Source organism: Saprolegnia parasitica (assembly GCF_000151545.1).
Source record: "Saprolegnia parasitica CBS 223.65 unplaced genomic scaffold supercont2.4, whole genome shotgun sequence".
Classification (NCBI taxonomy): domain Eukaryota; phylum Oomycota; class Saprolegniomycetes; order Saprolegniales; family Saprolegniaceae; genus Saprolegnia; species Saprolegnia parasitica.
In genome coordinates this window covers 936,420-962,408 of record NW_012156398.1, presented here as the reverse complement: position 1 = coordinate 962,408, position 25,989 = coordinate 936,420, and the positions used below count along the sequence as shown (strand labels likewise).

At 59.2% G+C, this 25,989-nt stretch overlaps 12 protein-coding genes across 12 annotated transcripts; 6 read left to right on the top strand and 6 right to left on the bottom strand.

The window, feature by feature from the left end:
- Positions 1-375: 375 nt before the first annotated feature.
- SPRG_01734 (hypothetical protein) lies at positions 376-1,389 on the bottom strand (the record flags this gene model as incomplete). The annotated part of the gene is made up of 1 exon (XM_012340101.1): positions 376-1,389. One exon carries the CDS (start codon positions 1,387-1,389, stop codon positions 376-378), a length of 1,014 nt encoding a protein of 337 aa, XP_012195491.1.
- Positions 1,390-2,388: 999 nt separating this feature from the next.
- SPRG_01733 (hypothetical protein) lies at positions 2,389-2,871 on the top strand. Its single transcript, XM_012340100.1, has one exon. The coding sequence runs from the start codon at positions 2,401-2,403 to the stop codon at positions 2,851-2,853; it is 453 nt and encodes a 150-aa protein (XP_012195490.1). The 5' UTR covers positions 2,389-2,400; the 3' UTR covers positions 2,854-2,871.
- Positions 2,843-4,390, bottom strand: SPRG_01732 (hypothetical protein; the record flags this gene model as incomplete). The annotated part of the gene is made up of 8 exons (XM_012340099.1): positions 2,843-2,975; positions 3,034-3,546; positions 3,596-3,696; positions 3,752-3,821; positions 3,868-4,005; positions 4,054-4,130; positions 4,180-4,236; positions 4,286-4,390. Coding segments are annotated over 8 exons (1,100 nt in total), but the record flags the coding sequence as incomplete, so codon positions are not given.
- Positions 4,391-4,957: 567 nt separating this feature from the next.
- On the top strand, positions 4,958-7,336 carry SPRG_01731 (hypothetical protein). The gene is made up of 9 exons (XM_012340098.1): positions 4,958-5,371; positions 5,420-5,750; positions 5,795-5,872; positions 5,916-6,002; positions 6,042-6,211; positions 6,258-6,356; positions 6,417-6,516; positions 6,578-6,753; positions 6,803-7,336. Exons 1-9 carry the CDS (start codon positions 4,983-4,985, stop codon positions 7,215-7,217), a joined length of 1,845 nt encoding a protein of 614 aa, XP_012195488.1. The 5' UTR covers positions 4,958-4,982; the 3' UTR covers positions 7,218-7,336.
- Positions 7,337-7,620: 284 nt separating this feature from the next.
- Positions 7,621-8,470, top strand: SPRG_01730 (hypothetical protein; the record flags this gene model as incomplete). Its single annotated transcript, XM_012340097.1, has 1 exon — positions 7,621-8,470. The coding sequence occupies one exon, from the start codon at positions 7,621-7,623 to the stop codon at positions 8,362-8,364; it is 744 nt and encodes a 247-aa protein (XP_012195487.1). The 3' UTR covers positions 8,365-8,470.
- A 192-nt stretch (positions 8,471-8,662) lies between these two features.
- Positions 8,663-10,284, top strand: SPRG_01729 (hypothetical protein; the record flags this gene model as incomplete). Its single annotated transcript, XM_012340096.1, has 4 exons — positions 8,663-8,743; positions 8,796-9,136; positions 9,180-9,281; positions 9,333-10,284. The coding sequence occupies 4 exons, from the start codon at positions 8,663-8,665 to the stop codon at positions 10,249-10,251; spliced, it is 1,443 nt and encodes a 480-aa protein (XP_012195486.1). The 3' UTR covers positions 10,252-10,284.
- A 315-nt stretch (positions 10,285-10,599) lies between these two features.
- On the bottom strand, positions 10,600-12,406 carry SPRG_01728 (hypothetical protein). Its single transcript, XM_012340095.1, has 3 exons — positions 11,678-12,406; positions 11,546-11,624; positions 10,600-11,495 (listed from the first exon to the last, which is right to left on the bottom strand). Exons 1-3 carry the CDS (start codon positions 12,360-12,362, stop codon positions 11,000-11,002), a joined length of 1,260 nt encoding a protein of 419 aa, XP_012195485.1. The 5' UTR covers positions 12,363-12,406; the 3' UTR covers positions 10,600-10,999.
- A 622-nt stretch (positions 12,407-13,028) lies between these two features.
- Positions 13,029-14,139, bottom strand: SPRG_01727 (hypothetical protein). The gene has a single exon (XM_012340094.1). The coding sequence runs from the start codon at positions 14,127-14,129 to the stop codon at positions 13,053-13,055; it is 1,077 nt and encodes a 358-aa protein (XP_012195484.1). The 5' UTR covers positions 14,130-14,139; the 3' UTR covers positions 13,029-13,052.
- Positions 14,140-14,453: 314 nt separating this feature from the next.
- On the bottom strand, positions 14,454-16,517 carry SPRG_01726 (hypothetical protein; the record flags this gene model as incomplete). The annotated part of the gene is made up of 1 exon (XM_012340093.1): positions 14,454-16,517. One exon carries the CDS (start codon positions 16,515-16,517, stop codon positions 14,454-14,456), a length of 2,064 nt encoding a protein of 687 aa, XP_012195483.1.
- Positions 16,518-16,937: 420 nt separating this feature from the next.
- On the top strand, positions 16,938-18,570 carry SPRG_01725 (hypothetical protein; the record flags this gene model as incomplete). The annotated part of the gene is made up of 1 exon (XM_012340092.1): positions 16,938-18,570. One exon carries the CDS (start codon positions 16,938-16,940, stop codon positions 18,534-18,536), a length of 1,599 nt encoding a protein of 532 aa, XP_012195482.1. The 3' UTR covers positions 18,537-18,570.
- A 174-nt stretch (positions 18,571-18,744) lies between these two features.
- SPRG_01724 (hypothetical protein) lies at positions 18,745-20,364 on the top strand (the record flags this gene model as incomplete). The annotated part of the gene is made up of 11 exons (XM_012340091.1): positions 18,745-18,807; positions 18,856-19,086; positions 19,131-19,179; positions 19,221-19,302; positions 19,352-19,460; positions 19,491-19,577; positions 19,624-19,682; positions 19,726-19,786; positions 19,840-19,947; positions 19,999-20,101; positions 20,144-20,364. The coding sequence occupies 11 exons, from the start codon at positions 18,745-18,747 to the stop codon at positions 20,302-20,304; spliced, it is 1,113 nt and encodes a 370-aa protein (XP_012195481.1). The 3' UTR covers positions 20,305-20,364.
- Positions 20,304-25,804, bottom strand: SPRG_01723 (hypothetical protein). Its single transcript, XM_012340090.1, has 23 exons — positions 25,641-25,804; positions 25,365-25,591; positions 24,993-25,318; positions 24,900-24,951; positions 24,634-24,844; positions 24,434-24,592; positions 24,309-24,387; positions 23,975-24,262; positions 23,832-23,918; positions 23,472-23,772; positions 23,204-23,427; positions 23,027-23,156; positions 22,817-22,974; positions 22,661-22,772; positions 22,239-22,614; positions 22,088-22,192; positions 21,913-22,043; positions 21,512-21,863; positions 21,296-21,455; positions 21,185-21,250; positions 20,952-21,138; positions 20,615-20,903; positions 20,304-20,567 (listed from the first exon to the last, which is right to left on the bottom strand). Exons 1-23 carry the CDS (start codon positions 25,796-25,798, stop codon positions 20,330-20,332), a joined length of 4,416 nt encoding a protein of 1,471 aa, XP_012195480.1. The 5' UTR covers positions 25,799-25,804; the 3' UTR covers positions 20,304-20,329.
- Positions 25,805-25,989: the final 185 nt, after the last annotated feature.

The window sequence follows — 25,989 nt, the reverse complement described above, 5'->3', positions numbered from 1 at the left end:
CACCGCCTGACAAAGGTAAAAAAAAACGTACCTCCTACTGGTCCACTCGCCTGGAACCGAGTCGAAATTGGCGCCAAGTTACTTGTAGCATCCGATTCTTATCCGGATGACAAGCATCGACCTTGAGGCTGCAAAAGCGACGGCGCCGGTCTAAGCATCCCTGGCTGCTTAGACCAGCAACCGAGCTGTCCTTGCTCTCAATCCGCGCACTCAGGTTTGAGGTTATAGAAGACGGCGTCGCACGTGAGCTCGCCGACATCCAGAACACTCGGCGTCGTGGCACCCACTTGAAAGCGAGTCTCGCGCGATCAACATCAAAAGAACACGAGATGAATCTATTCGTACAAGCTCATATTACGCACATAAGCACTAGGTTTAACGGAGGCGCTTGGGCACGCACTGAGAGTACCACTCGTCTTGCTTGACGCAGGTGCTGCCGCCGACGCATTCAGTGCTGCCCGTGTAGTCCTTGCCACCGCACTGCTCCCAAACCTTCTTGCCGCCACCCGAAATGGGCTTGGTAGTCGGCTTAGTAGTCGGCTTGGTAGTTGGCTTCGTAGTCGGCTTCATCGTGGGGCGCACGGGCGTCTTGGACGTCGGCTTGGGCAACGGCGTCTTCGACGGGATCGGCTTGGACGTCGTCGGTTCGCACGGTTCCTCGGTCGTCGGGCTGGGCACGTTACTCGGCTTGGAAGTAGGGGCATCCGAAGGTGCCGGCGTAGGCTTGGCCGAGCTCGGCGACGGCTTCGGGTCCGACCCGCACGTGTCGCTGATGTAGATATCGGCGCAGTTCCAGAACTGCTCCTGGCCGTTGATGCCAACGCCCGGGTTGTTGCCACCGACGTACCACCACCGAAGCACGCAGTGCGAGTCACCGTCGCACTTGACATCCGACGGCAGCTTGTACTGCATCTTGAAAAAGTCGGCGCCCGCGGGAAGCTGCCACTGCTTCTCGCCGTTGGGCTGCGAGAGCGTCTGGAAGCACTCTTCGGTCTCCTTGTCGCCCTTGCCGTTGAGCTTGCAGAGACCAAACTCAAAGTAGCCCTTGTGGTTGGCCGTGATCTGGACTTGGAGGTCCATCGTGGCACCGGGGGCGTAGCAGTCGCCAATGACCTTGGCGCCGTGGGTTGGGAACAGACCATAGACCCCACCAGTCTCGTGGGCACGGTTGCCGTTGTACGGGTCGCCGCAGACACCGTGCTTACCGCTCTTGGTCTGCTCAATGCCGCCGCCGTTCAGGCCGTGGTCCGAATAATCAGTGGGGACGAAGTCTTTGAATTGGGGCAACTTGCCAATGTAACCGCGGTGAGGCGGCTTGACGAGGCGTCCATGGGCTTCGACGTTGGAGACGACAGCCGCCAGCAAGAGAGTCGTAGCAATGAGCTTCATACTTGTGCGTTGTTGTTGTGTAGAAGACACCAAATTGGGAAATGAACTTCGGGTGCGAATAAAACCTCCCGAGTTTGCATTCACTACGCTTGACAGCCTGGATCCGGCGTTGCACGTGGTTTCCATGCATCATGCATCGGTACACTCATAATATGAACCCACAGTGGGATTAGTAGTGGGATATGAAAAAGAATTCCTACCCCTAATTGCAAAAGTGTCTATCGCAGACCCCTGTACACACCGCACTGTATATGCAGAGGCTACCAAGGAACGGCACATTGCAAGTAGCGTGTGCCACGTCATGGTGTGTGTAGCCCATGCAGTTGATTTAGAAAGTTCTGTTGATATGTTCATGCAAGGATCTCACCCAGAAAAACAACGCAAAACGCGGCAAGGACACCCATTACTGCGGCGTCCGCAAGTCCGACGCCTCCTCAGCCAAAATCTACTTGCATCGACTTCAGTTTCAAGGCTTCCAATGTGAAATTCGCCATGGGAATGCTTGCGTGTGGCTTTGATCAGGACGCACTGGCTCGGATCTGGAATACCGGGTCCAATGCGAGAAGGCAACTGGCTTTGAGAATATGATTCCAACACGATATGTACGGTGCACTCAATGCACTGGATGCCTAACAAAAAGACAGAGTGGTCGGAAGTCGAGCGCAAGCATTGTGAGTGTGATTGCCTGAGGAACAGTGTGTTTAACAACCGACCGACCCGGACCTCTGCTCAGCGTCGACGTCCCGTCGTCTCACAGCCACCGGCCAGCGCCACATTATCCCCTTGATACTAATAGTGTATTTCCTTGGGGCTTGTCTTTGGTGGCTTGAGTTCGAACACGCTATGCAACGAGCGATTTCCTCATTGCAAGACGTCGACCAGATCCCGAGTTTGCAGTCCAGGATCATAGGATCAGATACTCTCCCGCCAAAATCAACGGCAACACTTCGTATCCGGACATGCGATTGTCCGGATAGTGGATTAGCACCAGTCAAATCTGCATTCGACACGATGGCAACGCCCGAGGCCGAGACGACGACGTACGAGCTCGACGCGACGGAGCTGGCGCTTGCGGAATGGATCAAGAAGCGCAGTGCCAAGGAAGCCAAGCGGCTCCAGAAGATGGGCGTCAAGTGCATTCCGCTTGGTGTCAAGAACATGGCGATCGTCCGCGAAGACAACGACGTGGTCCTCAACCGCGTTGAAGTGGACACGGCCTTCTCCATGAACCTCATCGAGCAGATCATGGTCGCCGACGAGCGGCGCGACGTGCCCGACAAGGCCGGGTACGTGTACGTCAATGTGCTCTTGCTCGCCAAGCCGGCGTCGGCGACCAAGCAGCCCGTCGCGCTGGTCATGCCGTACGTCTACGACGCCAGCGTCACGGCCAATACACTCACGCAGTGGGTCTTTATCAACAACGATTTCGAACGCTCGCAGCACATTGTCGAGGCCTACACCTAATCTAACTCCATTATCCTCTCATTCTTTTTCATAATTTTCTCGCATTAACCCTCCCAGACCCAAAGGCGGCAAGTGGCAAGCGCTTAGGCCTTGGCCTCGAGGTCTTGGATCGCCTGGTTGGTCTACCATGGAATGAACCATGCGTGCCACATCCGTTTCGCATCGCAGGAAGCATTGTACCTCGTTGAGCGAGTCGTGAAGCTGCGCCTTCTGTTGCTGCAGCGTCTGGTCCTTGACTTGAAAGCGCTGCTTGAGCACGAAGTTGGTCGCCGATGAAATGCTCGCTTGGTTGGTCAAAATCTCCGTCTCGAGGTCGTGGAGCTTCTTCTGCAGCACTTGGCGCTGGCGCACAAAGGCCACGTACTGCGGGTCTTCCTGCAGGTTGTACTTGTCATCGTCGTCGTCGTCGTCCATGTCTTCGTTGAGCATGCGCTCCATGTCTTCGTTGAGCATGCGCTCCATGTCCTCGTCAAAGTCGTCGTCCTCGGCCGACTTGTTGCCGCTGTTGGTCGGTGTCGACGCTGCGGTCGCGGGCTTGCTCTTCCCGTCGTCGTCCATATCGTCGTCCTCCTCCGAGAGCACGTCCGCCGGCGTCCGAGCGTCGTCGATGGCCTGTCCGCGGTCAGCGAGTACGCTTCCAGCGCTGTTGCCATCCTTCTCGTTTTGGTCCTTCTTCTTGGAGATCGTCAAGTACTAATACACCACCTGTCCACACCGCAGCGTCGTAAGGAACGCAGTGTACCTCGGGGTGTTGCACGATAAGGTCCATTTCGTCGTAAACGACGATGCCGTGGGGCTCAGCGTCCGTGACCATCCAGTCACAGTAGTCGACAAGCTCTTCCTCTACGAAGGCAGGGGCGATAGAGCCACGATGTGATCCAAGGCGAGGTGGACGTACGCACGTCCTCGATGACGCCGCCGCCCATGATGCGGATCAAGCTGTCCTCGACGCGGGCCACGTCAGATTTCTATGCGTGATTTTGAGAACGAGGCACGATGCTGATGCATGCTCACGGGAAAGGTCGGGTATTTCTTGGTCTTGGAGTACTTGCGCTTGACAATGTTGGTGGTCGGCGGCGTGATACCACTCGGGAGCTCGGCAACGTCTTCGTAGAGCTTTTGCTTCTCCGCGTTTTCATGGACCATAAAGATCTAGCAGTCCATGGTCGTCGCACGGCCGCGGACGATCCACGCGCGCACCTGCCCAATCTCGCCGCTCTTGTAAAAGAGATTGTCGTCGTACGTCTTGTGCGTCTCGAGAATGCACGGCAGCTGGTCTAGAGACATACTGCTACATCAAGCCCTGCAAGCAATGCCGGCGCGTACTCAGCGTCACGGGGTACTCTTGGTCGCCGAGGTGGAACTTGAAATGCTTGTTGTCCGCTACAAAGACGACGAGATAGGCGTGATGGCCGATGCTCGCCGGGCCTACCGCCGGCGACCATGTCGACGCCCTTGATGTCCTTGTCCTGGATCTTCTTCCGGAGCTCCGTGCCCACCTTCTTGGGCACGCGGAGCAGGTACTGTTCCATCATCGTGGCCTGCCAAAAAGCGACTGAGTGGAATCGATCCCCGTTTCATTCTTTTTATACCCGACTGTAGTAAATCCTTTTTTGTCTTTATAGCCGACATACTCGTTCGGTTTTCCTAAGCGACAGAGGCTGGACTCACGCACGCTGTTCAGCAACGACAGACACTGTATCGGCTGCCGCCATCAGTATCCACGGTCACTAGAGCGGACCCATGGACATGAGAGCGGACACCAGGAGCATGACGATGGCGATGCAAGCGCGCTTCTACCTGCAATTGTTTCGCTTAGTACGCGTTCCATTAGACAATCGTGTAAAGTGCAGCTTGTTATAAAGGCAGAATTCATGATGACTAATGGCACCCATGCATTCCATGAGGAGGATGGTGCTCCATGTGGCTCGGAGAGCTGTTGCCCGCGACGAGGCCGCCCACCACGCTTCGCATGGCTCGCCTCCATCCAACTTGGCTGCGATCTGCGCAAGCGAGTGCGTGCTTCAGTGTGTCACGGTAGCACGCCTGGACGCAGCCAGCAACCGACCGGTATCCGGACAGGCAAATTTTATTACTATTTCCACGTCACCTTTGCCGGACGCAGAAGGATGACGTCGACGACAGGCCGCTTCGAGCTGCATGTGCTCTCGGACCAGAGCCACCTCGCGATCTCGCAGAAGAACGTCGACCAATGCCTCCTCCTCGAGCGCAATGCGACGGGCCCCAACTTCCTCATGCTCGAGGAAGCCGCGGACCTCAAGCACACGCATGGACGGTCGCTGCCCTTTGACGCCATCTTTGGCATCTACCATCTGCTCAAGGGCCGGTACCTCGCGCTCGTGACCAAGTCCAAGAGCGTTGGCAAGGTGCATGGCCTCCGCGGCCGCGACGACGCCGCCGACGTCGACTTTCGCCAAGTGCTCGCGATCGAGCTCGTGCTGCTGCCGACGCACGACGTCCCGCTCTTGAGCGCGGCGCAGCTCCAAGACGAAGAGCGGTAGACGCCACGTCATGCTGCATTGCCTTGGTCACGCGCTGCTTCTAGGTATGTGCAAATGCTCACGACCAACGTCGAGTCGCAGCTGCTCTACTTTGCGCACGACTACGACTTGACGCACTCGCTCCAGCGCATTGCGACGCTGTCGCCGCTGCAGTCGGTGGCCGAGCGCGCCGACACGCGGTTCTGCTGGAACTATGCGGCCTGCGGGTTCCTCCTCGAGAAAAAGCTCTTTGAATGGGTCGTGCCGATCATGCAAGGCTACATCGAGGTCGTCAAGCAGCTCGCTTGCTCGTCCAAGGCGTTCGACGTCGTGTACATCTCGCGCCGATCGTGCCGTCGCCAGGGCCTACGCTTCACGATGCGCGGTATCGACGAGGTACATCGATCGTCGCGCCATCCTCCTCCACGATGCATTGATAGGACGGCAACGTGGCCAACTTTGTCGAAACCGAGCAAGCGTGCCTCTTCGCGGACGGCCGCCAGACCTCGTTTGTGCAGGTAGACGCTCTCCATGTCCGACGATGCGCAAGCCGACACGTAGATTCGAGGGTCGATCCCGATCCATTGGAGCTCGCCCGCCACGATGAAGTACGCACCCAAGGTCTACCAGCGCGGCAACCTCGAGAAGGTACGACGCCACTTGTCGACGGCTCTAGCATGCGTGTAGGACACGCTGGCGTTCTCTGTGCATGCAAACGAGCTCATCAAGCTCTACGGGCGCGTGATCATGGTCAACTTGATCGACAAGAAGACGGAGCAGCTGCGACTCGGCGAGGCGTTTGAAAAGGTGTGCGGCCATGCGTCGGCGTGCGACACACACATCCTGGCCAACGTTCGGTGCGTTCGTCCTCATGGCACCTTGTTGGAGATCGTACGATGGTAGCTACGTCTGGTTTGATTTCCACCACGAGTGCCGCAAAATGCAGTGGCACCACCTGAGCAAGCTCATCCAACAAGTCGACAATGATTTCTTAGACTACGGGTCTATCCATAGAAAGATGGCTGCTCGTATCCAGATAGTGACATCCTATTCGTGCTCTAGGTACTTTACCAAGGCAGCGACGGGCCAGGTGCTGACGACACAGTCGGGCGTTGTGCGCACCAACTGCATGGACAACCTCGACCGCACCAACGTTGTGCAGGTACATACACACGCATGATCATCGTGTCTTCTTCGATGACGAGACCACCATGGACGTTTAGTCGCTATTTGCGCGCCGGAGCTTGCTCTTGCAGGCCAACGAGAGCATCGACGGCGACGTGCTCTCGTCGCCATTCCCGGCGTTGGAAGTCGCGTTCAAAAACATGTGGGGCAACAATGCCGACGCCATCTCGTTCCTCTATGCAGGCACGGGGGCGCTCAAGACGGACTTTACCCGGTAGGAATCCCCACCAACCGACGAGGACGACCCACTGACGGGCATATAGCACGGGCAAGCGCACGAAGAAGGGCGTCGTCCAAGACGTGTACAACTCGTGCCTTCGGTACCTTCTCAACAACTTTGCGGATGGGCACCGCCAGGACTCGATCGACTTGCTCCTGCAGCGCTACGTGCCGAGCCGCCACAAGAACTCGCCGTTTGCGGACGCGGCGCCGGTCTCGCTCCAGACCATGCTCATGATGTCGACGATGGTCGTTGGCAGTGTCATTCTCGGGCTTCTCTTTTGGGACCGCCACCTCGGCTTTGTGTTTGAGCGGCTCGTGCACGCGACGTCGCTGGTCACCTTGGTCGCGAGCATGGTCTTTGGGTACCTTCTCAAGAAGGGCACCAAGCTCGGCGAGCGCTTTGTCGCGCGGCCAGCGCTCCGACCGCAAGACGGCTGCAGCTGCAAGTGGCCATAAACGATGCCGCATCCTCCGATCGACTATCCATTTTCGGGTTGAAGATGCGCGTTTCTTTATATTCGATCGTGGGATCGCGTAAGAATACGAGTCAAGAATAAGATCCAAGATGACACGCGACAGGTCGGGAGGACGTTGTTGGTGGCGCGCAGACGATGCAGTAGAGATGCCTGCGGATGCAATGGCGCATGGGCTCATGGTATTCGTATGCTCGATGGGCTCGACGGGTCTTCTTGACACGTTCTGGATGCGACTGGAGCAACCTGGCCTTTCCCAAGTTGCACCAAGAAACGCAGCTGGTAAGAAGGTGGATATCGGTCCTTGGTCGCCGGATGTATTCTTGAATTGAACCTTTGACGTGGATATAATTATGCTGTTCCCGCTGCCCACCGACACGAGCGCCATGGACCCGCTGGACGTGCTCTTGTACGCCGCGGCCATCACGTACGGCCTTGTGTGCATCTTTGCTGGGTACCGCCGCATCGAGCTCGTCATCGCCGGGCTCCCGCCGCTCACAACGATCGCCGCCGCCGACGCGTTGGATGTCAACCGCTTCACGGGCATCTCGATCGCGTTCCTCGTGCTCATTCTGTGTCTTCTCGTGCACGCATCGCTCGTCCGAGACTACGCTGCGTCATACTATGGCCTCGGACTCTTCGCCTTGTACGTGGCAGCGATCGCGCTGGCCTTTGACTACACGCTCACGTCGCTCCGCGTGTTTCCGTTCGTGCTGCAGCTCTGCCTCTATGTGGCCACCGCGCTCGCGTTCGTTTTGTACGCTCGGTACGCCGCGCGCACCAGTGAGCGGCTGCGACTCGTTCACACAACGACGCTCCTCGGCACGCTTGTGGTCGCCGAGACCTTTAACAAGGGCCACACGGAGCGAAACCACGTCCAGTGCTCGCTGCTCTACACGGCTGGCGTCGTGGTTGTGACGCTGCTTGGCGTGTGGTACCAAACCCGATTCCTCCAGCCGGACGCACGTCTCTCGCTCGTGAGCACGGCGTTTTCCGAGATTACGACACCACGCCCCGAGGTCGACGAGTGGGTCTCGACGCCCTATTACATGGACGTGCTCGTGCAAGACGAAGCCGAGTTGGATGCGATGAAGGCGGCAATCTGCCGCAACGAGCGTCTCGCTGTCTAATGGCCGCAGGATGTGCAGGAAGATGTGGCACGCAGATCCTGGCGCCACAAGATATAGTTGTAGGGTCACATAATAGCAAGGTAATTTAGTGGTAGTATACTCGGAACCATACGTTGTGCAACGGTGTAGCATGCGACTGGCGCACGGCAGTGGGTGCCGAGCTCCACCGATGCGTCCGCGATCATGGGCAGACGGGCGGCGTCGAGGCACGATGTGCCATCATCGCATTTGACACGCAAATCCAATTGGCCAAAACACAAAAACTCGACCAATCGGATCCCGCCACTCTAACTTTGGCATGGTCTTCGACGTCGCCAACGCGTACCCGAACCTCTCGGCGGAGCTCAAGACCCGGTCTGTCGCGCCGCGAGTCACGGTGGTACGCCTTTATAAGCAGTCGTAGACGGGCGTTGACGTAGCTGCTCGGATAGAAAGCAGCGTTGGTGGCCACCCGACACAGTCAACCGCCCCCGGCAACGGCACCGGCCGCTCTGCGCCGCCAGCCGAGCGAGTCGCACCTCGTAAAGCCGGCGCGGCAAGAGGCGCCAAAATCTTTGTGCGCGAGTATTCCAGCGCTCCCACTGCCCGAGCCGAAAGCGCGACGTCGGCAGCTACCGATGCCAGTCTCGGACGACGCCAAACAACAGCTCGCCAAGGCACGGAGCCAGCTTCTGAAATCGCCGCTGATCGAATCAGAAAGCGACAACAACAACAACAACAATAGTCTCCAACAAGCATCATTGACAGCAAGTGCTTCGACGCCGACGCTTCCGTACGTGTGTACATCGGCCTTGGTGTCTCACGCTGCTGTGTAGCCGACGGATCTCGAGCTCGCCCGCCGAGCCGAGTGTGCTGGAGCGAAGCCTCTTGAACAACACAAGCTTGCGCGCAAGTGCGTCCATGCACGAGCTATTGCCGTACGTCGCAGATATACTGCTTGGCCACCAACCTCGCATCATTCACTGTAGCATTGCAAGTAAGCCCCGTGCTCGGTTTGCCCGGCGCCAGCTCACGCCCAATGGAGCGCCGTTGCCGCGGGTGTCGCAGCGGTGGCAGCCACCAAAGGTCGGGTTTGGCCTCGAGCTACCGCTCGACAAAGAAGCCGTCGACGAGACGCCCGAGAACACTGGTTTCTTCCTCACCGAAGTCGCGATTCCGGGTGCATATGTGCCCGTGACGGAGCAATTGGCGCTCGCATCGTACCAGCTCTACGCGCGCAACGACCTTACGGCGGCGGTGGCGACGCTCCAGAGCGTGCTTCGCCTCGCCGCGACGCTCGATGATCTCCCGCTGCAAGCCCTGGTCCACCACCATCTCGGCACGGCCAAGAAGGAAATGGGGCACTTTGCCGCGTCGATTGCGAGCCAGCTCGAGTGCATCCGTCTCGCCTCGTTAGCGGGGCACGCCAAGCTTCAGGGCCGCGGGCTCAAGGGTCTCGGCGTTGCGTATGTGAGCACGGAACAGTACAGCCGCGCGTACGAATGCCACACCAAGTGCCTCCTGCTCGCATCCAGCGAATGCGACTTGGACCTCGAGGGCCGGGCCCATGCAAACCTCGGCAACGTCTGCTCGGCGCAGGGCCAGATGGACCAAGCGATTGATTGTCATTTGAAGGACCTCGCGCTCATGATCGAGCTGGATTCGCATGCGGGCCAGGCCCGCGCGCACCACAACCTCGCGCTCGTTTACGAAAAGATCAACCACCCGACCAAGCAAAAGCAGCACGAGAAAATGCGCAAGGCGCTCGGACCGATGCCATTTGTGCACGATATGCTCATCCACGCGTACGATGTCGTCGGCAACATCTACCTCCAAATGGAGTCGGATGCGACGCCGATCGCAAAGAGGATCGGTGACACGCTTCGCTCCCTTGCTCGGCCGTCGTAGCCCGTAATTCTACTGCACCTTGTTCTTTCATGCTGCAGCAGCACGTCTATCGGGGTGTGGATACATAGTTGGGTAGTGTACTTTGTAGGAAGACGCTTTTATTTCGGTAGGCGTATCGCCTCCCGTTCAGAGTTAGATAGGTGTCGTCTATATATCTATCTATCTATCTATCTATCTATCTATCTATCTATCTATCTATCTATCTATCTATCTATCTATCTATCTATCTATCTATCTATCTATCTATCTATCTATCTATCTATCTTTCCATCGCCAAGCGGGGTATTGTCTGTGCGGCGATCGTTGGGATGCCTCCATTTGGGATACCTCCTCCACCACGTTTCGTATCGGGATACTCGTGCGAATGAGCAACTCATCGCGTTTCGTTACTAGAAGCAAACATTTACTAATATGCAGGATACCTTCAATCGGTGGGGTCGACACAGAGTCTGGTCTGTCGGACATGTCGTCGGCTAGGTGATCGTGTTGGTGCTCTTCACAAAGCGAAGCATGTAGTCGCGCAGCATGATCGCATTCGCCGATCTGCCGAGGAGCGTACTGGCGGAGGAGCGGCATGGTGCTGCCACCGTCTCCGTCACGGGCGTCGACGACTCATTGCTGAGTATCGCCATGGGCTGCGTGGAGAAGATGCCAGTCGTGGCGACCGCAGACGTCTTTGCATTGGCGATCAAGCATTCGGCCGCCGCGTAGAGCTCAAGCGCCGCGTCCAATTTGTACGACGTGAGTGTCATCGCCTTGGCCAGAACTGGCGTCGGAGCTTGTTGAGGCGCCGAACCGCCGCGTCGCGCGCGTTGCGCGGCCGGACTCTGGCGGCCTGCTTCGTGGATAAGCTGGCGTCGTCCTCGAGGCGGCGGTTGTACGCCTTGACGGGGCAGATGAATCCGTTGGCGAGGAGGCTCGAGACAAGCACGTTCTTGTCGTAGTTGTAGCTCAAGGCGCCCATGTCCGTCGTATCGACATACGAAAAGTACGCGGGCGGCGTCGACGCAAAGAACTGGCCAATCACCGGGTGGTTGGCCGCGTCGACGATCGTCGTGTAGTTTTCAAACGACTGCGGAAGGCGCTGCGTGATGTTGGACGTGACGCGCGGCGCTTTCGGCATCTCTGCGATCGACGGCGCGCAGATCGAGAACGCCCACGGACTGCTGAGCTTCTTGGCGACGGTCCGGTTCGTCCCAAAGTAACACTCGATGTACACTTGCACCATCATGTCGAGGGCCGCGCTAAGCGCACATGGTATGAGCAAGCCATTGCAATAGACCAACGGGTGTACTGCTGGCTAAAGAAGAGGGGGTCCGCCATCGTGCGACCGGCATCGACCATGGCACCACCCAGCGCCAAGTGCAAACTGTCTACACATGTCGCATATCATGTCTACAAAATCGTAGACAATATGTACACGTACTGTGGATGCCGTTCTTGAGGCCAAACGTAAACGAGTAAAAGCTCGTCGCCCTCTTGAGCATGTTGGCCATTGTCGCGTACCCAAAGCCGGAGGGAAAGATCGTCGTGTTCCAGTCGGGGCCCCGGGGCACGTACCCCGAGCAGCTGATGTTGTAGAGCTCGCAAAAACGGTTGAGCGGGTAGCTTGTCGTCGCAGCGCCACTCACGGAAATGCCGTCGATCGTGAGCGACGTCGGTGCCCCGGCGTTGCCGCCCATGCCCGTTAGGATGCTCGAGCAGTTGCCCAGCGTGCCGTCGCAGGTGCCGGTCTGGATTTGCGCATTGTCGGCAAAGTAGTCCCAGTACGGGATCGTAATACAGGCGTAGGCCGGGCCGAGGCTGCGCAGCATGTTTTGGTAGGCAAGGAGAAGGCGGCGGCTGCTGTACGCCCAGCCGCACGTCGAGTAATACTCAAAGTACGTGCTTGGCTCGGACAAGATTTGCAAAAAGTTGAAGTGGTAGCCCTTGTCCATGGCAATGCCGACGGCGTCAAGGTACGTCTGCTGGTCCGTCGCCGTCATGTTGAGCCACGACTGGCGGATCGCAGGCACGGGGCACGAGACAGGCGCTGACGTTGGAAACACGATCGTTTGGGCCGCGACGAGCGCGGCGAGCGCGCTGAAAAGGCTGTAGAAATGACTGCGCATGACAAGGGAAATAGCAGAATGGTGTTATCGTCCATAGCTACGCGACCCGCACAAGCGGCGTGTGGCGAAGGAGGTTGCACGAACGTGCTTGCATCTCAGCATGTTCATTACGTCGACTGACCACTGCTCTAAGACTTGGAGCGACCGTACCTTCTACCGAGATTGTCGGGTAGGGAACTACGAAACGACCATCGGCTTTGCCAGGCTCTTCTACTGGATGGAACCCGACCTTGCCGGATGCTCTTGCCGGATGGATGGATACGGTGGGCGTGGCCGCCAGAGTACAGCACGGCCCGGACTTGCTCGCGTGGTATTTCGCCACGCTACAATGTACTTGAGACAGCGCTGGATCTTGCAGACGACATGGCTGAATTCCACGCTTGAGCACCGTCCATTTCTCACGCGCACGTCGGACTGCCACGTCATTCTTGACTTTACCTTGCAGTGCACTGTTCCCGTTTTCTCTGCAAACGCAGGAAGTTATCATCCCATGATAAATCGTCGATGTTGATGAGGTAGAAAGCGTACACCGTCAGTCGACCGTGCAGTCCCTTCGGCGGCATATCTCGGCGAGCTTTCGGCACTGTCGCCCTTCGAAGCTTCGATATATATCTGCTTTGTACAACGACGCCGTCGATCTCGCGCTGCGTTGCACCACTTGGAGCCCCCAAACCCAGCATTTTTTCACATTTAATGAAACAAAGCGTGCTTGGCTAGCATAGTGTAAGCATGCAGCGCTGCTGCGCAGCTGCGTTTGTTGGTCTCGAGAAAGCCCTCGCGAAGCTTCACTTGCTTCGCCGGCGTCGACCCGAGGCCCGCGAGGCTCATCGTGAGCGTATTGTAGCCGACGAGGATCACAAACTGGTTGAGGACGCAGAGGTAGTACATGGTCTCGATGGCCTCGATCGACACACTTGGGATCGCGTGGGCAAGAGTCGTCGCGTAGGCGCGGAGGCTCGGCGCCTCGGTGGCCTCTCGCACGGTGCTCGTGACGCTGACAGTGAAGAAGAAGGCCACGTCCCGGAGCGGGTTGCTTCTGCCGCACGTGGCCCAATCCAAAAGCACAATGCGATCGTCGTGAAAGAGCATGTTGGCCACATGCAAGTCACCGTGGATGAGAGTCTTGTGCCATGCTTCCACCGCTTCGTGAAGGCGCGTGAGTCGTGTGCCCTGCGCGAGGGTGTTGCAGAGGTGGTCGAGAGCGGCGAGTGTTGTCGCAGGCAACCCAAGGTCGGCGTAAAACGGTGCGTAGAGGGTGCAAAAGTGGGTCTGTTTCTCCTGCACGCTCAAGTTGGCGCCAATGCCTGGAATCGCCGCCAGCTCCGGAAACGACTGGTCCCAGTACGCGGCGTGGAGCGTGGCAAGCTGCGTAAGAATCGGCAGCACGTGCTCCGATGGACAGCCGTCGTAGCACGAGTACGAGATGACGTTGTCGAGCTTTCGGAGGACGATCGCGTCCGCCGAGGCTGACAGAAGCGGCGGAAGCTCAAACGGAACGCTAGCCTTGTTGGTGCGCGTGTAGAAGGCCGCTTCGACAGCAAACATGGCGTGCATCATGGGGAACTCGGGGCGCGGGAACTTGGCGATCAAGTGCTCGACGCGTGTCGGTAGCGTCACGGTGACGTGGACGACGTTGGAGAGGACGCCGACGTCCATGGCCTCAAAGACGACCGAGATGGCACTGCCAGCGTAGATGCCACGGACAAGGGCCTGGATCTGGTCGTCCATGGCGACACCTGGCAAATGGAGCAAGGATGCTTCCTGCATGGCGTCCGTCTGGTCGGAACGGGCATCGCGTGCCAGGATTGGCTCAAACCAAAGATTTGCGGCTGACACGCGATATGATTGGCTAAAAAGGGTCGCGTTGGGGAACGGCCACGAACTCGCTGGGAACGGCCTTTCAGTGTCTTTTATTCTGTTTCCAACCTCCTCGCGACGTTCGGTTGACGTGTATTACATGTACTGTAGGGTAGCAGGGCTAGGTGTCAATGCCACTCGGCTGGGGCGACTTTACATACATCAGCTTTCAATTCCATGTTTCTTGTTTGCCTTCTTCTCCATCTCATTTTTCACCCAAGCGCACGACGCGGCTCATGCCTGCTCCATCGACATCGAAAAGGCCGTCGTCGACCGCGTCCGCACTTGAACCTCGTACGAGTGGCCTTGCAAAATGGCGTCGACAGCGACGGCAGCGTCGAGCACGACGCGCCACGTGTCATACTCGCCTTTTGCGAGCTCGACAATCACGTCAAAGATGGGCGCGTCACAGCGCTCAGCACACACCTTGTGCACGCTGCCATCGGGGCCTTTCCGCGCATTCGCGTCACCCACCGTGACGGCTTCGACGCCGCCGACAAGACCTCGCAGCGGCTTGTTCTTGAGCAGCTTGCGCAGCGTGCCGTGGGCCGATGCAATCGTACGCACGCCGCGCTGCTGGCACGTGCGCGCCGCCTCCACTTCGGTCGCTCGGCCAATCTCGTCAATGACGAGCACCTCGGGCGTGTGATTCTGGACGCACTCGACCATGACCGCTGCCTGCGCGTTCAAACACGGCACCATCATACGCCGGGCAAGGCCGACGCAGTGGTGCGGGACGTCGCCGTCGCCAGCAATCTCATTGCTCGTGTCAATGATGCACACGTTGTGGCGCTGGCTCAAATGCCGCGCAACGTCGCGCACCAGCGTCGTCTTGCCGCACCCTGGCGCGCCCAGAAAGAGAACGTTCTTGGTCGTGTCAGCGAGAATATCGGCCAGCATACCGGCACACCCTTCCACGTAGCGGCCCATGCGCACCGTGACGCCAACCACGTCACCATGGCGGTTGCGCATGGCGCTGACGCGGTGGAGTTGCCGCGCGAGACCTGCTCGGTTGTCCGTGCCAAAACCCCCGACCGCCGCCACGACGCGGGCAACGTCAGGAGCGCCTACAGTAGCCGTGGGGTCCGCCGCCAGAAAGAGCCGCTTGCCACCGACCCACGCCCACGGACGCCGACCAACGTCGAGATCAATGTCGTGCACGTGGGGTAGCACCTCGGGCACCAAGAGATGCGCGGCCCATGGCGCCGGCAGCAAACTCGAAATCACATCTGCCACGTTGTCGTCATGTAGCACCAGCGTCGGCGAGGTGGCCATTGTGCTTTGGGGCAAAAGCTCGACCGACGTCAGCTGTTGCGACGCCGCGTCAAAAGCGACTTGCCGCTCGCACAATGTCAGGGCCGCCGTGATGCGCACCGAGGACGCGTCTTCGAGCTGCGCCAGTCGGTCCGACGTGGCGCACAACCACGGCTGCAACTTTATATAGGCACGCTGAAGCAGAAGACTGTGCCAGGCAGCGGTCTCGAGCAAGTCGTGCGAGAGGGGGCGGGCACCGAGCGCTTTTGCGGCGCGCGCGTGGCAGTGTTCCTTTGGCGGGCGCTCCATCCCGTGCATGGCGAGCAGCGCGTGGAACGCGTCGCTGCTGGCGGCACCCGTCTTGGCTTCCATCGCCAGCTCGAGGTCCAGAACGGCCGCCATCGGACACACCGTCGTCGTCTCGGCAATGGCCCCCAAGATTTGTCCAAAGGCATACACGTTAAAGACAATCTTGGGCACAAATGGATTCTGCAGCGTCGCGCGCAGTTCGTGCCACACCAGCGCCGGCGAGATCGACTTGCAGTCGATGAAAAAGACCGTACTGCCGACCGTGAGCTGCAGCACCGCAAGCGCGGCGGTTGGCCCCAACACATCGACGCCGATCGGTCCGTCGTGTGCGACAAGGTCCGCCGACGCCACGAGCGTCTCAAGGTGGAGGTGTGTCGTGATCATGACAAACGTTCCTGGGAGCGCCGACGGTGGCAGCGGCGGTGGCATCGGAGGGGACGGTGCGACGCGGCGTGGGGTGCTTGGGGGTGGAAGCGGCAGCATCGGGCTTCCCGCAGTTCGAGGAGCAAAGTACTCGCGTCCAATCGTATCAATCTTGAACTGCAGCGACTTGTCGCGCTTGAGCAGCTCGACAATGCGAATGGTGGCCTGGCGCCGCTGGGAGTTGGAGAGGTCCGTCATTGTCTTGGCAAAGGTAGATACGTAGCACGGCGACTTGTTGGCGACGCAGTGACTGACGCGCGCACGGACACGCGCCATCCGCGTCTCGAAGGACACGTCGTCCGCACTTGTCATCGCTAAAGGAAAAGTGGTAAGCAAGCGACTAACCCATCGAAATCCCGCGGTGGACTGTCGGTCTCGTCCTGTCATGCATGAACAGTTGGGGGTCTAGGGCGTTGAGAGACAAAGGTTATTGCGTGCATCCCAAGGACGGTCGTTCTGGACAGCTCATACTGTCGGTGACCTGTCCATTGCCCAACGCTTTCGTCTTCTCTACCAGAATATTGGGCGACTCTAGACTCTAAACGCTAGTGGTATTCTAGCGCGGAAGGCGGATCGCGGGTAGCTGGCGAATCTGCGATCTGCGCTGTTGTCGTGATTGGCCCCTATTTTGGCCAATGAATGTGCGTTCCGACCCGTTTTCGCCGCGGATTGGCTCGTTTTTCATTTCCCGCTAGACCAATCATCATTGTGTGAAAGCGTTGACGGCCGGCAATGCAGCGGGTCGCCAAGCAGGGCCTGCGCCGATGGATCTCTTCCGCGCACTCGAGCCCGCTCACGAAGCACTTTAACGAGAACCCGGAGAAGGCCATGGCCGTCTTCCGCGGCCTCGACACGCTGGGCATGGTCCCGGACGCGGTCCAGGTGCGCGGGATCCTCGTGACGCTGAGCCGCGGCCAGCACGCCGCCGAGGTGCGCGAGGTGCTCGAGTACGCCATCAAGCGCGACGTCGCAATCAACTGGAACGACTTCTTTCGGAGCGGCGTCGAGCACGCGCAATCGTCGTCGAGCGATCTCATCGCGCTCTTCGAGTCGGCGGTCGCGATCAACCCGTCGGCCATGCCGACCTCGAGCTACATTACGATGATCCGCCAGTGCCTTAAGACGCGCGATGTGGCGCGTGCGCTCTCGCTCTACAAGCACATTGAAGGCCACGACTTTAAGCTGCACCAGCTCAACAAGAGCGTCATGCGCGTGCTCAGCGAGCTCAGCGACGTCGCCGGCGCGGACGCTGCGGCCGTGGCCAAGGCGCAGAACTTGACGCTCGACATGTACGTCCACCGGACGCGGTCGGACGGCGACTTTGCTGCGTATCTCGAGGCGATTCTTGCCGTCGACCATAGCATTCTGGTCTCGTGCCTGCGCATGATCTTGCGCAAGGACACGTCACCGGTGCCTGACCACCGCCATGACCAGATCCAGGCGCACATCGCCGACGCGACGCCGATCTTTGAGTACTGCAGCAAGCACGACCTGGAGATCCCCCCGGAGCTGTTCACGTGGTACTTTCTCAAGTGCAAGCGCATCCACGCGAGTCCGAGCATCGTGGTGACGCAGTTTCTTGCGATGATGAGCGCGGGCCGCGTCTCGCTGAGCGTCGCTGCGTGCATGTCGGCGGTCCACAGCTGCATTGGCGTCCGCGAGAACCAGCTCGCGATCGAGGTGCTTCGCGTCGCCCTTGCCGGCGATTTGCCCATGGACCAGTGGCACTACAACACGGCGCTGTGGCTCTGCTCCAAGACGACCGACTCGCACATGGCACTCGCGCTCTTCAACCGCATGCGGCTCACGGAAAGCATTGCGCCGAGCGAGAAGACGCTGACCGCGGTCCTCTTAAACTTGCGGCAGTCGACGACCGGGTGGGACCTCCCGACGGTGCTCGCCTACTTTGCGCAGCACCAGATCAAACCCACGAGCTGGGAGTACTCGCAGCTCGTGGAGATTCTGTCGTCGACGCCGTCGATCGCGTATCCGGTCATGGAGCAGCTCAAGCCGTCCGAGACCGATGCGCCTCGACCGCCGACCAAGAAGAAGGCGTCGACGCCCGCGGAGAAGGCACTGGCGGCGGCCGACGCTGCCGCGCTCGTCAAGCCAAAGCGCACCTCGAGCACCCGGACACACCGGCCGCGGTCGGCGTCGTCCGAGGCGCGCCGGGACGCGTACAACCCCCATAGCCGTGGCAACCGCAGTAGCACCAGCAAGGAGCGGCGCCTGCCAAAGTCTTGGCAGCCGCGACCAGCGTCGGCGCCCGAGGCGTCCGAGGCGCCGAAAGCACCCGAACCCAAGAAGGAGAGCAGCTGCAGCATCATGTAATAACCCGTTAGAATGCAGCTCGTTTGTACATTGGAGCCGCTTCACGATGCATCGCTCTTGTCCAAACCACGTGATCTGGATCGCGGCGGGAAGTGGCCAGACCGCCAGCAAGTGTCTAGAATGGCGTGCGTTTAGTCGCCCGCGAAAAGTGATTGTTTGTCCAAGCTTGTACCCATGGAGGCCGCTGCACACGCCATTTTCGCACGGCATGCAGCCACTCGAGGTCCACGTCGTGGACGACCACCACCACGTGCTCGAGCCCATTCACCGCGTACGCGCAGGCCGCGCATCCGTCTTCTAAGAGGCTGCTATGGGCTAGGCCATTCGGCAGCGGCGCCTGCCCTTTGCCAACTGCACGATCGTCCATGTCGATGCGCACGCCGACTTGGCCTTTCCGCCGAGTCTTCCGGCCGCGACGATCTTCTCGCCCGGCGCATTGTACGACGGCCTTGACGCCTCCGATGCGGGCATTGCGTCGTTCTTACTGCCACTGGCCTACGCCGGCCACATACACCGTCTCGTATGGATCAAGCCGCCGTGGGCGACACAGGTAACGTTGCTGCTGCGCATGCTCCCTCGCCATCGTGCATGCAGATGGCCATCGGCACGCATACCTTTCACGTTGGTCAGCAAAAGGACACAGGTTCGCGCCTCGACAGGAACGCAGCGCGACGAAGCGCATAGGCTGCCTTGGCGTGACGAGCCACGCGTCGTACTTTGTCGATGAGAACCTCTACGCGCCCCTGGACGCGCTCGAGAAGCCAGCGTATGTCTCTACAGCGGTCTTTATATCAAAATATGGACCTTGCTCGTAGGTCGCTTGAGCTCACGGTGGCCGAGCTCCCGGCGGCGCCATTGCCAGAGGGCCCCTATGTGCTGGACATTTGCCTCGACTATTTTCAACGCTCAACCCGTTTCGCCAAGGTCTCTTAGTGCTGTCTGTACTCGTAGTAGGTTTACGCGGCCGTAGACATTACGCGCGATTTGGGCGATGACACGGCGTTGCTCCTTTCGGGTATCTATGGCGACCTCGCCTTCAAGGTAGGTTCGCCGGTACTACTGCTCTACTGGTATCTAACCCGTCAAGAAGAAGAAGGCGGAGCTACCGCACAGCACTCGGCTCGAGCACGCCCGCCTCTTTGCAACGTACGAAAGCAGCGGAATGCAATGTGGCATCGTCGAGGCGTAGGACCATGACGACGTTGTTTCGCGAGCGCGTGTGGGAAGACCGCACCGCCTATGACGCCCACGTACTGTCCACGAGGTTGAAGACAATATTGAGCATACTAGCACACACGTGTAGATGGCGCCGCTCATCGACTTGTACACGCTGTCCCCAACGGCCGTGGCCGAGCAGTTTGTAGCTCTTCGCAATCTTCTGCTCACTGCGTCAAGCGACGAGCTGGCGATGGTCTGTCTTGTCTACCGTCCAACAAATATTTCATGTATTTTACTGTGCTAGATGGAGTGGGCGGGACCGTGCATGGACCTGCCACAGCACAAAGCGTCCGACGATGAGATCGAGGGTCTGCTTGCCGCCCTCGAGACGTTCTTGACCACGGCGGGTAGGTACTTTGGTATTGTAGTCGCCATACCCGTGTCGGTAGGTCGCCCGCGGCTCGTCACGATCGCAGAGTCCAAGGACGACGAGTACACGCCACCGGGCCAAGTAGAGATGCTCCTCGCGCGCGTGCTATCGCTCCTGGGCCGTCGATTTGGCGCACTCAATGTCTCGTACGACGACCAGAGCGAAGAAGACGCTTCGTAAGCACATACAGTCTGTCCATTTTAAACTAGTAGAGGTTGGCGATGCTCTGGTACGTCTGAGAGCAATATGCAGCGAGCAAGATGCTGGAGACGGGACACGCTTGCATCGTGCCACTTGTCCAGCCGCACGACGCGCTCCATTCCACTTGCACTCGAGTGTTGGTCGGTCGCCACGCACAGACGTCGCTTTGCGGAAAGAGACGATTGGGTGGCTGCCGCATGCGGAGCTCCCATGTATCGCCGAGAAAACCCGTGTGGTCTTGCCTATATATGTGCTTGAGGCAGTCACATTTATCTCAATGGAGAAATACCCGCCAAAGAGCACCAGTTTGAGCTCGGACGAGGTCTCGAGACCGGCAACAGCGCCAAAGTATCGCTGCCGGGGGCTCCTCCCCGCGACCGGAATGCCGACGAGGGGATCGCCCGGCGTGCTGACGCTCGACTGCATCAGCTCCACCGTATCCGTGCTGTCGTCGAAGATTGCGGCGGTAAGCCCGGACGAGATGCGCAGCAGCTCGAAAGGCGAGAGGTACGAGAGATGTCCCGACGGTCGGTGGTAGCGCTGCAGAGGCATCGCGGAAAGTGTGACCCACGCATTGCCTACGTCGGGGGCTATGAACCTTTTGAGCTTTTGATGCGAAATTGTACTGGAGCTGCCTGCGACGTAGTCGAGTCGATAGAGGTCGTTGGCGTTGACCAGGCCGGTGGTTTTACCGCCATAGACAAACATACTGGTGCCAACGACGATCGCGGCGTGCTCGTACCGGGGCGTTGGCGGCACACCAGCGATCAAAGGTGTGAGGTTACTCCACTCGTAGCTTGGCACACACGGTTGCTACACGGTTCCGAGGGTGGTGCTTCCTGTCGACGATCCAACGTACCATTGTCCATGATATGCTCCAGCTGAGGAGCACGCCGCTGTTGCCGTCCTGGGCCGTGTCGTGGATCTATCGTCTCACTCGGTACGATCGAACGCTTCTTGCCAAGCGAACCTGTAGCGTCCAGACGCCGCCCGCGGGCAGGTGCAGGAACGCCTCAAATGGCTCCAACGGCCGGTTGCTCGCCGAGCCATTCGACGAAAACTTCATGGTTGTCGTCCCCGGTGTGCACGCGGTGGCATTGGCGGACGCAAACAACTCGACTCGGTGACCTCTACTCGCAGGAGTGAGCCACCTCGTAGCTTTGTACGACACGATGATTCGTCGCACCGTGTCGACGGAGCGGTTGGCGTCGTCCGCGATCGACCGAATGTCGTTTGGTTGAACGTCTCGATGGACCACGTCGCCTCGGCAGTCGCACCGACGCCCGATATGCTGTCGTCTTGGAGCGGTGAAAAGGTGTCTGGGCCTGGACCATACAAGCCAATCTCGAGCGACGACGGACACGCATGCTGCAAGACAAGCGTGACGGTCATCGCTGCAATGCACGTCGCCGAGACATCGGTGCGTGCGACGGCTGTCGTCCAGAGATCCAGTCCGTCCGGGATCGGCAGGTTGACACCGGTAGTCAAACCGGTGGTCACCGTACTCCAGACACTGGCGCCTGTGAGCAGCCACACATCTATAGACATTCCTGCATGGTATGCGAATTCGGTCAGTGCATGGTCTACCGTTGAAGAGCACCGGCGAGTTGTCTGCCTGCAGTCGTCGACCACCAAACAGTAGCATATGGGCGCCTCCGAGGTTGACGGCCGAGTGCTTCTCCCGCGGACTAGGACCACTAGGCACTAGCAGCTGCAGCCTACCGCGCACCATGAGTCGATAGCTCGTGTCGAACATAAGCACCAAGTTTGAGTTGGCGAGTGGTAGCGCCAGAGCTCGTTGTTTTCGCGCGCACTCGTACTGCACCCTCCCGTGTTGCCCCGCTGACAGCCATAGCCAGGGCCGAATCTACGCGCATGCAGCACTTTTCGGCGCCAAGTGCCTTTGAGTGTACCCGCCAAAGAGGTAGACAAACTCTTCTATCGCAACGAGCGAGTGCCCGCGCCGAAGCGACGGTGTCGGCTGACTCTCTGCCGTCGGTGCATCCGTGTGGTACAACCCAGCGCCGACGTTGCCTTGCATCAGCTGCTTCGGCGGGACCCATGTCCACACATTTTCGGGGACATTGGCTGTGGTAGCGGTAACGCGCGCCCCCTTGGTTCCGTGGTTGTATCGTGCAAGGACCTTGACGCGCACTGCGTACTCGGTGGCCGGCGGGAGCCCATCAAGAACGAAGCTCGTACTCGTCGTCGTTCCCGCTGTGGCAAAGTTTTCGTTGGCGACGCCGGGGGCGACCTCGACGAGGTACCCAGTAACCGTGTCCAGTAACCCTACACCTCGATGTGTTGCTGATCCGAGGAGAGGCTATTGCAGTACCGGCGGGCGGTGGGAGCCAAGTTAACTGCAGTGCATGTGGCGTCGACGAGACGGTAAGGTTTCGAGGTACCAGAAGCGACGGCGGTGGTACGTAGAGCCGTGACGTATACGCCTAGAACGAGTGGTCGGATTGTTGGAAACACAAAAGTGAGGTACCAGAGCGCAGTTGACGTAGCCGGCGCCGCCGCCGCCACCTGCCCCCGCCAAGCCGCCTCCTCCACCACCGCCGCCGTAGAACCCACTGCCACCGCCGCCACCGCCGTTCTTGCTGTCCCCGCCTTGACCACCATGGAGATGATACCCGTTCGAAGACGCTATGTCGCGTGGTCACCAAGATGATCCAAGGAAGCGGGTTGTAATAGATACCTCTCGTCGTCGTGGTATGACGATACGAGCTCTGTTGGCCGGGGGCGCCACCTGCTTGCGACGATCCTCCGGCACCGGGCAGCGCCAACTGCGAATAATCTGCGTACGGCGAAAACCCAAACTCAATGTTCTACATAGCAGCGGTGAGCTCGCTAGGTATAGAGAGGGATGCAGCACGTTGTCGTGGGCGGGTCGACCCGTAAAGTCTCGGTTGTCACCATACACAAAGCGCGAGTGAAACTCATCCCGGCTGCAGGTATCCAGGGGCAGTTGCAGCGTGGCCGCCGAAACTGCGACGCCTGGTGCACCTTCGTTGCCACCACCGCCACCGCCGTTGGAGCAGCAATAGTCGGTGGACCCGCCGCCACCGCCGCCCGCCGCAACCACGAGAAGGGTGTCTCCTACACCATTCAATATGATCGTCGACGGGGCATTCGTCGCATACCTCGTCGCACGAGACTGGCACCGCCGCCACCGCCACCGGCAAAGTCGCCATGGCCGCCGTGCCCGCCGCCGCCAGCACCACCGTCACCTCCGTTGCGGTAGCCACGTCCACCACCGCCGATCGTAAGCACGAAAACATCGCCGGGTGTGACCGCGAACGGTGCCCGGCTAAAGCCGCCGCCGCCACCGGCACTGCATGTCGGACAGACTTGATTTTTGCCGCTGCCCCCACCCCCACCCCACGCAAAGACGTCGACGTACGCCCACGACGTACCCGTATCGGGTCGGGGTACCTGAAACGTCTACGAAAGACAATATTGTACATCGATAGAGAGTTTGTTGACCAAGTCAAATGACCTACCTGGATATCACCAGCCGACGGGTCAAACACAAGCTCTTGCGCACGCAATCCAAGTGTCGAGTAGAGGTGCAGCACGATCAATCCGTTCTGCGAAATATCGTAGGCAAGATGACCTCGTCAGAGGTGCTGCGAGGAGTGTGTACCTGGCCGTCGTTGCCGTTTACGCCCCCATTGGCAGTGCCTCCCATGTAGACCAGATCGTTGGCATTCGCAGCCACGGACGATACCGTGCCCAATCGAATGCAACGGGCGTTCGGCAGTACGGTGATATCGTCTCGTGGTGGTGCTGGGAACTCGCGCCGTGCGTTGCTGCGAACGATGGCCGACGCAACGTAAGCGCTCGGGCCGATGGCGTTGACCGCCGCAACCCGAGCGATATACCGTGTGTAGGCTTGGACGTTACGCAGCTGTACGCTTGTCGCGTTGGAGAGCTATGGCTGTCGTTACCACCCGTCAAATGTATGACGGCATACGAACTTTCAATTCGACCCACTCAAATCCATACACCGGCTTGTACGCAACGCGGAATCCGACGAGCGGCAACCCGCCGTCGTCACTGCAGTGATCGAGTGGGCTTTGCGAGAGTCGAAACAAGGACGTACGTGGGGGCGGTGAAGGCGAGTGTGAGCTCCTCCGGCGTCGCGGCGCTCGCGGCCAAGGTGACAGTTTGGGGCGGTGACGGCACCGACGCTTGCGTGGTGGCTGTTAGCGTCGGTCCCATCGGGCCGAAGCCGACAGCATTCGCCGCTTGCACTCGAAACCTACGACGGATTGAGGATACAGTAGACACACTGACAAGTACAGGCAAGTGGCATGGGCACGCAGGCCTGAGATCGCGACCGTTGGTGACGCCGTCGTCAGCGTCGACCACGCCGGATCAAAGTCGCATTGGTAGCCCATCTCGTAGCGAAGAATGGGCAGCCAATGAGGCGTCTTTGGCGCGCCCCAAGCCAACGTGACACTGACTTCCGTGCTGGAAATGGCGCGGAGTTCACGGACGGCATCCGGCACACCTAGCATCATCAACTGAGTAAACACTAGGATGTGATTTGTCATCATCGATGCTACTTTGAGCACACGTGAGCAGAGCATTCGACTCGATGGACCACGGTCCCGATCCCTGCTGCCTCGTGAGAATAGCGCATGGACCAATGGCGGTACCGCGTCGTTCTTGGCTCGGACGCGCACGATGTAGGATGTGGCGTTGTGCAATGGACCAAGCACATAGCCGCAGCTTCCTTCGCACATGGGCCCATCGCCGCGGTTGAGAAGCACCGTCACGTCGCCGTTGTCGAGGTTGCTGCTGCGGATGCTCAGGAGTGGGCGTGGGTGCTGCTCATGAAAGGTCACATGCCACCGATACCCGCCATTGGCATCCGGTCCATCGCGCGTGACGCGGACATCCAAGAGGTCCTCGATGGCGTGTAGCGCTTGTTGGACCTGGTCGGCAGTTGCTTGGTGCGAAATGAGTGGCGTCGATGACCGCCCTAAAAGCTATCGGATCACAGGCATACTCGGCACTACGGATTGGACCTGTCTCGACGTCGATGTTAACGACGCCGTCGTAGGAGCTAGAGAGCCGAAAGTACCCGCCGGCGATGACCGACGCTGCCGAGTGGCCCGTCGAGACAATCGTTTGCACTTGATACGCTGGGTTGGACGAGACGCCGCCCGTGATGGTGTTGGACGCAGTCGTCCATTCAGCCGATGCTATAGCGCGGTACTGTAGCTCATAGGCGACAACGGGCCCACCGTCAGACCTACAAGAACGCTCTAAGCATGGCTGACGTCCCGATTGTGGCGTCTGACGTGGCAGCCGGCCACGTCGCCTTGAATGCAATCGTAGGCAGCGTGCATATATGGCGATCTAGCATCGGCGCGGTAGACACGACCGGAAGCATGTGCGCGCGCATGGAGGCGGCGAGCAGCAGCAGCACCAGCGCAGCGCCATGCCGCTTCGACCCCATGGATGCGTATCTATCAAATTGTAAAGGTATCGAGTTTTAGAGGATAACCAGATGACGTGGCAAAACATTCGAGATGGGTTGGAGTTTCGTAGACAAGGCTGACAGCCACGCAACCATCACGTTATGGGTGCCTTTGCGGAAGCATAGTACGTGCGCGCCATCCCCAGAGTGAGGTTTCTAGACCTTTGCTG